Source organism: Dicentrarchus labrax, unplaced genomic scaffold (genome assembly GCF_905237075.1).
Source record: "Dicentrarchus labrax unplaced genomic scaffold, dlabrax2021, whole genome shotgun sequence".
Taxonomy (NCBI): domain Eukaryota; kingdom Metazoa; phylum Chordata; class Actinopteri; family Moronidae; genus Dicentrarchus; species Dicentrarchus labrax.
In genome coordinates this window covers 5906856-5919702 of record NW_026136719.1, presented here as the reverse complement: position 1 = coordinate 5919702, position 12847 = coordinate 5906856, and the positions used below count along the sequence as shown (strand labels likewise).

Below are 12847 nucleotides of genomic sequence, written 5' to 3'. Positions count from 1 at the left end.
ACTAAAATCCCTCCACTGTGCATCATTCAGAAGTGTTCTGCAAGCTGATTTGTCTGATTTTATTTCCTAGGATGGCACAGTTTTCATGAGTGGATGGAATAAATGCATAATTATGTAGCTGTCTGACCCTTTAGTCTGTTTCTGTTACTGATGTTAACGATCCGTACTCCCAGACGTTAAGTGACAATGTGCAAAAGACTAACTGAATATCTCCATTAACCTGGATGAGGATGATTTAAATGGCTTCCTTTAATCAAACAGTGGCACTGTGTAGTTACAGGATGACAAAGGGAATGATCGCAGGGTGTAGCTGCTGTAAGGCGGTCTCTTACTCCCCTCTTGTGGCTGAATCTAGGAGGTAACACACACATATAGATGATGTTCTTTGTATCGACACCCTCTTAAAATAATGGCCTATGTCATTCAGGTTTTTCAGAAAACACTGAACCAAATATCAGACTCTTGACATAGACGTTCAACTGAGGATGTACATGAGGAGATGATTTAGGCAAAAAAATTACTTTATTTTATTATTTCACCCAAAGCAAAGTCAGTATTATCAGTGAAATCCATAAACAGAAATAAGGATCCACACTGTCTTATTCTGCTCTGGAGAATTGGACCTCATTAGTGAAGGCTTGCTGTGGGAACTTAGAGCTGGGTGGAGGATTAGCATGAAGAGGAGGAGGAGGAGGAGGAGGAGGAGGAGGAGGAGGGAGATGAAACTGGAGACAATTTTAAGTAATTACGTTGAAGTGGAAAATAGCCGTTCCCTATTGATGAACACAGCAACCCAAACCTGCGGGGCCTCGGAGGAACATTAGATGTGAGGTTGTTTACTTTAGAGTTAGACATTTTAAAGGTTGATATATTTGATATACTTAAGGAAATGTTTGAAAAAAAAAAGGAAAGGAAATAGTTAATAGTTTATTGTCCTTCATTTTAATGTTGCTTAATTTGTGGGAATGAGAGTGTTTCTCTGTGTTCATCTTATATCTATTAAATATATTATATATCTGAGACATGTAGCTCCTGGCCTGGATTTTATGACATTATAACTATAATTCTGGAAATCAACCACAGTCCAACGTATGCAACTTATACTAGTGTGATGTGGTAACTTAAACCCTGCACTATACCCTGAGAATGGACGTTTGTTATCTAGTGTTACACTTTTATTCATTCTGAATATTTCACACTTTGCAGCAGAGAAAAAACACACATAAAAAAACAAATAATTATTATATTATATATAATATTTGTATGTCTTAAAGGGCCAGTTTGAAGGATTTAGTGGGCATCTAGCAGTGAAGCTGCAGATTGCAACTAACTGAACACCACTTGCGTCTATATTTGACGCCCTGGGAATGAGAACGGGTCGTGAACTTGCTCAAAACGTTTGGTAGCATGGCGATTCAACGTGGCGGACTCCGGAGAAAGAATCAGAATTGGGTTTATTGCCAAATAGGTTTTTACATCTAAAAGGAATTTGTCTTGGTGCATAAAAATCCCACAAAAATAAAGTACTATTTTAAAATATAAATAAATAAAGATAAGGATAGAAAAAGGCTCAATTTAAGGTAACAAAAACACAATAATTCCTGCATATTCAGGTAAGTACACACTAATGAAAACCTGCCTTTCACACTGGCCCCTTTAAAACAAACTACTTTGACGACTTTTACTTTGAAACAAGGGATCTTATTGTGAAGTCCGGTGTGAGCGACCTCCTCCCGGAAGTGTCTGGTGTGATACCCACTGTGTGTGTGCGTGTGTGTGTGTGTGTGTGTGTGTGTGTGTGTGTGTTGGGGGAGTAATATCTTTGTATGGCAGGTCGATGTCAGACAGCCCCACAGAGACGATGCAGATCCTCACTCCTCATGTTTACTGGGCTCAGCGGCACCGAGACATCTACCTCCGGGTGGAGCTGAGCGATGCCAAGGTAGGTTCGAGTCCAGAGTCCAGATCCACAGCAACATCCGACCCGGGTTGCTTCCTCAGCCTTCAGCTTCCACACACAGATAATGATGTGTGTGTGTGTGTGTGGTTTTATTATTAAAGGGGCCTCGGAGTGTTTATTCCTCTTAATGCGGAGGGTGTAACGCTGGAGAGCTGCTCTGGGTTTTATTTCTGGTATAAACTGGTTGAACTGACCTCTAACCATTATTTGTAATGGCCGAAAGAGAAACACATGAGTGGAAAGTATATTTTTGTGTGTTTTTGCTGCCTAAATAACACTATTTGTGTATATATATATATTTATTTATCTTTCTTTAAAAACCCTTTTATTTATTCTAGCAATTTAATTCCCCATTGTGTATTTTCTTTTATTATTATTGGCTTTATTTAGCATAATGTAATTGTTTTAAATTATGTTATTAAATTTATGTATTTTCTTTTATTATTATTGGCTTTATTTAGCATAATGTAATTAATTAAATTTTGCAATATGTTTTACTATGAGGGGGGTCTTTTATTTATTAACTTCTATATCATTTTAATTCTAAGACCTTATTTCTGCCTTTAAATCCAGGTTCCGGCCATGTAAGGCTCTATGTAACTTTATTTTGAAAAGTTCTGTATAAATTAAGGTAAATTATTATTATTATTTAACAGGAATTGATGACCTTTTATTGTTTATTAAACCTAGAAAAACAACACTAACTGCCCCACTGATGATCTGTATGAGTGGAGAACAGCAGCTGAAAATGACAGCTTCCAGTTGGACTTCCTCTTTGTTTTGTCGCTGCACTCTTATCAACTCCAGCACTTGTGATTTTACGCACTTAAAACAAATATAGTTATCACAGGAAAGTGTCCAAGCAGCCGAGCAGAACTTGTATTCAGAGTATTTGTCTTCAGCTCTTCACCGAGCAGGCTGCTTGTTTGCATTAGTGACATGAAATACAGCTTCTCCTCCTCCTCCTCCTCCTTCACATTTCCAGGTTCCCTTCATCGTCATCCTGCATCTGTTAGACAAATGCCTGATAAAATATGCATGACTTTTAATGGTTGTTCTGGATCTTGTTTAGCCTCTTAGGAGAATTGCTTCGTGGTAACCGACGGGGGAAACACCTGTCATGTTGGGCCAATTCAAATCAATGAGCGCAGACTGAATCGTGTAATGCAAATAGGATTCATTAGTACCACATTACAGCCTCTGGAAGTCCCTGTGAAGTTGAGTAAACTCTGCAAAACAGCTTCAACCAAAGCTTATTGTAGGGCTTCATTAGACTCCATTACTGTTAGCTAGCTGTACCTAATAAACTGGCCACATCATCCTGAATGTGACTGTTCAAACTTTTATTTTACTAATTATGCATGATTGATATTCTTTAGATTAACATTTTTAAACAATATAATGAAGCCCCTGCAGTACTCCAAAGTACCCCTAGGGGCAGTAAGTACCCCCATTTGACGCTAGAGCAGCAAAATGTGTATTAATCCGCCACTGAAAGTAGTCCCCATCAAACGTGCTATTTACTCTTATTTGAGTAACATTTTCTAAAAGCTACAGTGTCCGACTTTATATTTATGTATGTTTGTAAAGGTTTACGTCTTCAGGAGGAACACAGGCAGAGTAGGAAGCATTGAGAGACGTATAGTTGCTTTTGGTCTTTTCATGGAATTTGTTTTACTATAAGAAAAAATAGGATATGACCAGATTCCTAATTTTATTTCTAAATAAAGCTTTACTTACATACTTACCTCAGAGTTTTGTCCGTTGTGACGGCTGCATTTGTGTTTTTTTTTGTTTTCAGAATCTCGACATCAGCCTGCAAGACAACAACACACTGCTGTTCAGAGGTTGGTATTTTACATTGGTGCATAAAGATAATGTTATACAGCAGCTACAGTGCAAAGTGATGTGTGTCTGTTATGGTTCTCAAGTAGTACATGAAACACAAAGTAAAGCTTTATATTAATGTGAAAATCTAATCTTAATATTGTTCCACAGCACAGGGCCACGGAGCTAAAGGAGATAATGAATACAGGTTCAGTTTGGAGTTCCTGGAACCTGTTAGACCCGAGGTATTGATCTTTCCATATATTAATGACTAATTATTGACATTGATGGTTATCTGGAAATGAACTGTTTTGCTTCAGTGTCATTCACTGTAATATGCAGTTATTGATTGTGATTGAGTGTCTGGTATTAACTATTAGACGCACTTGTTATCGTCCAGAGATTTTAAGACCAACCGGATTGTTTGTGTAGTTGTTAACATATTCTGACAAAACAATCTTAAACATAACTTAAGGTCCAGACTCCCGATGACTAAAATCCTTCATCCAGTTAAAATATAGTTACAACTGACCAGCGTATGGTAAAAATGTGGCTCATAACTGGATAAAAAGTCAGTGTATGACAGCTTCTGGCAGAATAAAATGACAGAATTCTCTGAGTTTGAACATTGTTGGAAACATTTGGGATAATGTAAGACTACAACTCATCAGTTCTGGGGTTTTTTAAGACATTTTCAGGCAGAAATGTTCCATATTATAGCTTTAAACTTTTTACACAACATTTACATTTCATATTATTTTGTCTTGCCTAAAAAAAATCCACAGTTTTATATCACAGCTGGAATCCATAAACGACTGCATGATAAAGTGTTAAGTCGTTGATTGAACGAGTGCAACACGTGATTAAAAAACATGGAGGCTTGAACTGGCAGACTTGTGATGTTACTGACCATCAACATGCTCTTACATGATCTTGTGTGAAGGCTACTCACATTATGTCATTGCCTTATGTGTGTCTCAGTTAAGTTTCATATTCTAATGCTGTGTTTTGCAGATCAGCCATAAGTCCACCCAGCGTCAGGTGGACATCAAGATCAAGAAGCAGGAGGAGCGCTGGTGGGGCCGGCTGACCCTGCAGGAGAAGAAGCCTCTGTTTTTGGCTCCTGACTTTGACCGCTGGCTGGACGAGTCCGACGCCGAGATGGAGCTTCAGGCTAAGGTAATACTAAATAAACCCGCTGTGAAGACCTCTAACTGCAACCTGCTGTTAGTCTGATATGTTGTGAAGGCAGATGATTACATTACACATAGTCTTTGTGGGGTGCGAACAGGTTGGTTGTTGTAGTGCAGCTGTCGGGGCCTGTGTGAAGCTTTGTTATTAGCCCCAGGTTGAGTCGGCCGAGACCACAGAGCTTTGCATCGCTCGTTGTGGTCTGGGTGTAATTTTAATTAAGCTGCTTGACAGTTCTCATCTTCACTGGGATGTTGTGGCTTCACAAAGTCACCTCCCACTGCGCTAGAATATAGCAACAGTTATGGGAATGCTAGAAGTTTTCCTAAATGATCCAATAAAATCTGATTAACCTCCTCAACCTTAGGTTTTACTGATTAGAAACCAGAAGAATACTTGCATGGGATCAATAAAGTTTGTCATTGCTTTTCTGTGTGTAGTTGTTTTCACTGAGTAAATATAAGCTTGTTAAAACACTGTTATAAGTTTAGATTCTTGTTTTTGTTTGTGTTTGTTTTCTGATTTATTTAATAAAAGAAATTAGGATCTAATGATACATTCATATTCACCATATGAGATGATTTCTTTCAGGAGGAGAAGATAAACAGGATAAGTGTGGAGTCGAGAGTTCGTAAAGACCGTGAGTCGAGCTGAGCTCTTCACCTGCAAACAGAAACGTTTCTAATTGGATGTCATTAACGTTGTCTTAGACATTTACCGTCCCGTTCACCGTTCATTTTAATTCTCCTGTTTCCTCAGCCTACCTCGGGCTGAAGAAAGGATACTTGTTCATGTACAACCTGGTGCAGTTTCTGGGATTCTCCTGGATCTTCGTCAACATGACTGTCCGACTCTTCATCCTCGGTCAAGGTTTGTAGGAAACTGTCAGATGATGAAGTGAAGCTGATGAGTGTAAAGAATAATTATGACTGGCTGAAGTAAATATTCCAATCTGCAGCATTAATGGAGGGTTTATTAAAGTTTGTGCAACCAGTTTAACAGCTAGTTCCTTTGCTCTGAATAAACAGTACCTGCATTTTTCCGACTGCCAAAAAGTGTCATCACTGAAGTAAACCTGTAGGTAAAGCTTGGACCATTAGACCCAGAGTGCAGTCAGTTGTTTACCTGTTTATGATCAGTCTCGCTGCACAAACCGTAGAAATTTTACAGCTTTTTTTTTATTTTCATAATTTTGGTCATTTCTATCAGCCATAGTAGCATTTTACTCACTAAGTTAAGAGCTGAAATCTGCCGCAATGAAGTCCGAAAGGGAAAGAAACATGACGGCCAGACAGTCAGATTGTAAATAAACAGACAATTTAGCCAGATTAACTAAACTAGGGCTTCATTGTCAGTTAAACTGTGGATCATTTTCTCAATTAATCGATTAGTTGTTTGGTTTCAGAAAATGGTGAAAACTGTTTGGTCACTGTTTCCCACAGTGACGTCCTCAAATGTCTTGTTCTGTCCACAACCCAAAGACAGTCAGTTTAGTGTCATAGAGGACAAAAAAACCCTGAAAATATTCACATTTCAGAATCAAAAAAATGACTCCAAACTATTAATGTGATGTTTGACAACTAATCAATGAATCGACTAGCGTTGCAGCTCTGATATAAACCCCTTTATGAGCAGTTTAAACGTGAAGACAACTACTCACATATGGCAGGTTAAAGTGGAAGCAGGAAGTCTGCGTGCGAACGGTGGCGTTTACGGATGTTTACAGCGGTAATAATTTTACTGTTCACATTTGTTTGCTTTTCCAAATAAGTCTGGCTGACCTGCAGGTTTGTTAACAACCTGTCTGAACGTCTGAGCGCTCATGTTTTCTTTCCCTGTGTGACTTTTTATGGATGTCTCCATGTTCGCAGATATTATATAAGGTCCACAATGGTTTTCATTTTGAGCTTTTTCTTTAAAAGGAGCATAAGTGTGTTTTAGTCTTTAGCCTACAAAGTGTTTAAACTTCATGTTTTAGGACAGATTTTCAGGCAGTATGACATAAAAATCTGCTTGCAGATAGGCTATTTATCAGAGTTTATATTTATAGTCACCTTAATGTCAGTTACATTGTTCTTGTGCTTTATTCAGTACATCACACAAATGTAGATAAAAGTGAAAACAAAGACACTCAACGTGAAACAGTTGAGTAAAAAGCAGAATTGGCAGCCCGTAGAGGGATGGACTAAATAAAGATAATAAAAAAACAGGTATCAAACTAAAACAATTGTACTCCTTAATAGCTTTTGAATTTTATGGACTAAATAATTAATTTTTGAGTGAGTGTTTATGCAACACAAAAACAGAAAAGAGACCAACTCAATTAGCACCACTGGGCAGTGAAATAAAACAAACGGGAGGTCCAGAGAACGCAGCGAGGGAGGTCTGTGTTTTTGTTTGTGAGGAGCTTTTCACAGATGAGCTCATTTGAATAGAAACAGGAACACGACCACACAGCTGGGATTTGTTTTGCAAATGACGAGGATTATGGATAGTGGCTCATGCAGCGTGCTCTTTAATTATGTCTGTTTGTTTTCTCTCTCTCTCTCTCTCTCGCCCCTACCACAGATTCGTTCTACGATACCTTCCACACCACGGCCGATATGATGTATTTCTGCCAGATGATGGCCGTGCTGGAGGTCATTAATCCCTTGTTGGGTCTGGTTAAGACTGGATTTTTACCTGCTATGATACAGGTAATACAGAGGGAGACAGTCACTACTCATTTTATTGTGATATCAACAATATGAAAACACTCTGTGGCCTCTGTAGTGTCGATATGTGGTTATGTTTTTGAGGTTTTCGTCAGCTCCTACAGCAGAGCTACAGGGATGATGTAGGTTAATCAGGATTCCCACACTTGGAAACTCGTTTTCCGGTCATGGAAGCACGTGGAAATGTATTTAAATGACAAAACAACCTGGAAATTATCTATGTTTTTAATAGTTTTGTAGCCTCTCAGATTACATAAACCTGGGTGTGTTTGAAACTCGACTGTCAGGAGGATAAACTGCTCTGTGTGACGATTCAAAGCGGGTTCACCAGATGCAAAGCGGAATGAATTTATTATTTCTGCTCCCACACCAGTCAATAGCTGTTCACACCGCTTGCAGCGAACTTTAGGCATCAATTATATTTTGGAAATGCTGCAGACGGTCACATCTATATGCGTCCAGTTAATAATTAATGATCAAATGTACTTTTGTTGTTGTGGTTAATAATTGTTAACACTTAAAATACTTTATTTTAAGCGGAGCATAAATAACAGTTCATCTTTGAACTGTCATTTATGCTCCGCTGAGGCCACACCCAGAAACTCAGCAGTGGTGAGGGCAGCCAGGAGTCCCATAAACGCTGACCAGCATTGTGAAAAAAGAGAGTGGGAACCCTGTTTATGTATTAGTATAGTATAAATTCAGCTTTACTGACTCCATATTTAGTCCTCAGTCAATCAGGGAGGAGGTACCCCAGCTGGTGCAGGGGAGATTGCCTCGATTATAGAAATAGTTCTGTGTAAAAGTAGAATAAATAGGAGGAATAAAATCTTCCTCCAAGCGGCCGTGGATAATCTGAGTTTTGCTCTGTGATGTTTCAGGTGGCTGGCAGGAACGTCATTCTGTTCGTTATCTTCGGCAGCCTGGAGGACATGCAGAACAAACCCGTCGTCTTCTTCGTGTTCTACCTGTGGAGCACCATCGAGATCTTCAGGTAAGGCTCACATTCCCCCTCCCCCCCCTCTCCTGTGACCATGTTCTTACACCAGCTCTCCCTCCTCTGCAGGTATCCCTTCTACATGCTGGCCTGCATCAGCACAGAGTGGAAGCTGTTGACGTGGCTCAGATACAGCCTGTGGATCCCTCTCTACCCGCTGGGGGTTGTGGCTGAAGGTGAGCTCACTAACTGAGAACATGTTCGCTGGCGGTCGTGTCGAGTGTTGACTGCTGACTCTTGTGTTTTCGTTTTCCAGCGGTGGCGGTGATCCAGTCCCTGCCGATCTTTGATGAGACGCGTCTGTTCAGCCTCCCCCTCCCTGCCGTGCTCGGACACTCTTTAAGCTTCTCCTTCACTCTGCAGCTCTACCTGGTCCTCATGTTCTTGGGTGAGACATCCACGAACACACCGCCATCCTCTCTGTCTCACCCTCTACTAACATCACACCCACAGGCCTTGAAGTCAGCTAATGGTTTTTTATGACTCTGACAGCTGGCAGGCCTGTTTTCATGGTTTGTCCCAGCTGGTTTGTTGCTGCCTCACTTTATTTATCAACTAAAAAACCAGCTGCATTTGATAACATTAAGATTAACAGTTAACAGTTACTGGTATTAATGAAAGCTAATTATTAGTGCAACAGTTTAATAAGTTCAACAAGAAATGTTTTATATTAAAAAAGTAATTTTCTTCATTAAATAAAAGTGTTTGTAGGTTGTTTACGATGGTTTTTATCAAGGAAAAAGGTATTTTTAGGAATATTTTTGTCATTATTTTCATTAAAAGACCATTATAGTGTGTTTTTTTTTTTACATTATTTCCTACACATTTTAAAATTTATATGATAAAGCTAACTACATAGTATCCTAATTTCTCAAAATATAAAGCATTTTTAAGTTACTTAACTTAGTAGTTATGTAATAGTAATAACTTAATAGTTGTACCTAAGTTTCTGCAAACCAAAAGCTGATGCCTGGTTGGTTTTAAAAGCAGAGCCTCGTTAATACTGACTGATCTTCGCTCTCCTCCGCAGGACTCTTCATCAATTTCCGACACCTGTACAAGCAGAGGAGGAGACGGTACCGCTTGAAGAAAAGGAAAGTCCACTAACTGATCAGCGCCTTTATCTTGCACACCCCCTGAACTCCCGTCCACTTAAAGATAATGCAGCTGTTTTATTGTCCTTTAATTGCCTTTTTCTCATACACACACACACTCACTCTGTCTCTCTCTCTCTCTCTCTCACACACCTGTTGGAGTACTGGTCACCTTATTCCTCCACTGGGTGAACTTTTAACCTTCTCCAGACCAAATCCTGTAAATGCTACTGTACCAGCTCATCGACTCACTGTTGAACAGACGTCACCTGAACCCTCTGTACAGGTCGACCCAGTGCTTTACTACTGTGAGTTTGAGTTGCTAACCATGTTTATTCTCTAATAATGTGTCCATATTTATCATGATTTCTGTCTGTGTGTGCCGTCACTGTTTAAACGTTTTGTTATTTCTCATCATTTCTGAAATATTTTTGCTTATTTTTCTGTTGATTTCCGTGTTTGGGGACATGAGAGAAGTGTTTACTTCATGAACACAGTAAACGATTTCTGTGTAGAAACTCACTGCAATAGAGCCACCATTTTATATATTTCACATTATTTATTAAATTAAGGTCCGTGTTGGTTCAGAAATAATACCTTCATCTCAAAACACGTGTTCATGTTTATGGTCTTTTAATCCACTAATTACAAATCGCAGATTTATCACAATCGACGTTTATTAACCGTTATATTGTTGTTACGTGTTGATGCAATTTAAAGCCAATACATTTTTGATACTCTCTCTGTTGTGGTGTGTTCAAGGATGCTTCACTGTGTGAGAATTTAGAATTTTCTGCGTTATTTTAGATACGAGAGACACGAAAATTCATGTGTTTGCTTGTTTTCTTCTGGGTTTTATTGTCTGAAAGAAGATTTAATTCTCAAACATCTGAATGCACTTAAACACACCATGAGAGATCTTAAATTGTTCCTGCTTTGCAACTGGGAGAAAACACAGCAATCTCACGTCAGTGTCAAGTCTCTGCAAGTTGATTTTGAACTTGTAGATTCTTCAGTCGGTTGTGATGTAAAAACTTTACACTAGTGGAAGTTTATAAGCTAAAATGCCACTTTTTATGGTTTCTTGAATCAATAGAGGAAATATTTTAAATGCCATTGCATGAAAACACTGCGGCTCTTAACTGTCGGTTTTAAATTTAGAGCTGTTTTTTTTTTCTAACACTGAGCCTTGGGTGAAGCCTTCAGAAGAAGCCTCATTCACTGCTTTGAATATTAACAAAGTCATGCAAAGTACTATAAAAGGAGATATTTATAACCGCTCTTCTGACACAACACGCAATCCTACCGACACACACACACGTTTGTGCTTTTACCTCACGACTCTTGTCCCGTGAAACACATGACACGCCTCAAAACGATGAGCCGTAAACTGTGAGTGAAAACCTAATGAAGTTTATGACCCTGAATTCTTGTTTTAAAAGACATGAAACAGAGGACAGGAAAGATTTCAAGTTGGTTAATATCAAACTTCGCAGCCCGTTCTTGTCTCTGAAGAAGGGCAGAGATGTATTTTTCTACATGTTTGACCCGTGAAGTTTCAGTCTGTACGACGTTCATTGGGGATAGATAGACAGACAGATATACTTTATTGATCCCTGGGTGCACCTTGAGCACTAAACAACCAAAAAGACACAAAATACAATAGTTCCCTTAAATCTTAACATAAATCAACATCCAACAACTAGAAACATTAAATCTGTGCTGATAATAACAATAAACAGCCACCGGTCTGTGGTTGTGTAACTGCAAACAGCAGAGTAGGAGAACATGTGAGGACAGGAATGGATATTTTTAACTTTGTGTAATGTTTTTAGCTCATTAATTCTGTAATTTTTGTTCATTTTCTGCTCATACTGGACAGCTTGAACCTCTAAAGTTCAGTTCTCTTGCTTGTTGCTTTAAAGTGTGTTTGTGTATAAAACACAATAAAAACGAAAGGCTAAACTTTGGCGCCTCTGGTGGTTGGGATTGAAAAATACAGCTCATGGATCCAAACTGTTTTTGGCAGTTTTTATGGCTTTTATCACAGTTCTTGATGTGGAAAGGGCATGGAAACTAAGTAACTAAGTACATTTACTCAAGTACTGCAGAATATAAATATATATGTCAAATATATATAAATAAATAGACCCACATTTACCAGCTGCAATATTAAAGTGATGTACACAGTAATATAATATACTATATAATATAATATAATATAATATAATATAGATTGTTTTGGAAAATTAGTACTTAAACTTTGGTACTTTAAGTATATTGTGATGCTAATCCTTTTGTACTTTTACTCAAGTAAAATTTAAAATACACAAAACAGTATTTCTGCAGTATAATATCTGAGTACTTCTTCCACCACTGGTCCCTTAATGAACTTTAAACACATTTTCAGTTATAAAACATCCTGTTCAGTAAATATCTTAGACACAATTCTTTTTATTGAACCAAATTTGAGGGATACTTATCAAAAATTATTGCTTATGTTACATATTTATGTTTCTTACTCTCAATTATCGATATAAGCATCAAATATTCAGTATTGTTTGTGCTTTAATTTGTTTAAACTTACTGCAGCTTTAAACCTAAATGTTTTATTTGTCTAATATTTTTGACTCTGACCATTTCTGTTTTTAATTTGTAACTTTTCTGAACTTTTATGAGTTTTATGAATACTTGATGTGATGGTTTTGTGTAATTTGGAGCCGCGATGTCTCCAGAGAACATTCACAATCTCGTGTCCACAGTTCTGACACAGTGAAATAAAGGAAGTCATTTCTTTAAAGATTCATCAGTGGAATAAAAGGAAATGTCCCGATGAGCCTCCTGTTCTTTGCTTTCTTTACCAATCTGTTCACCTTTTGAGCCTTTTTCTTTATTGGTTTTTATAATTGTTTACTGACTGTTGTTGCTTCTGATTGGTTTGTGTCAGATTTATTTGTGTAAGGGTGTCCATTATAGGAAGGATGTGCATAGGACATATGGCTTTAATTCAGACAATTTATTGCATTTCAGAAAGTCGTTAGGAAGCTAAATTCATTCTAATGTT

At 38.2% G+C, this 12847-nt stretch overlaps 1 protein-coding gene across 1 annotated transcript; it reads left to right on the top strand.

Annotated features, from left to right (window-relative positions):
• The first annotated feature begins 1728 nt into the window (after positions 1 to 1728).
• LOC127351626 (very-long-chain (3R)-3-hydroxyacyl-CoA dehydratase) lies at positions 1729 to 12619 on the top strand. The gene is made up of 11 exons (XM_051379334.1): positions 1729 to 1942; positions 3762 to 3807; positions 3959 to 4032; positions 4802 to 4966; positions 5570 to 5618; positions 5738 to 5848; positions 7547 to 7674; positions 8574 to 8686; positions 8759 to 8865; positions 8946 to 9077; positions 9720 to 12619. Exons 1-11 carry the CDS (start codon positions 1838 to 1840, stop codon positions 9794 to 9796), a joined length of 1107 nt encoding a protein of 368 aa, XP_051235294.1. The 5' UTR covers positions 1729 to 1837; the 3' UTR covers positions 9797 to 12619.
• The last annotated feature ends 228 nt before the right edge of the window (positions 12620 to 12847 follow it).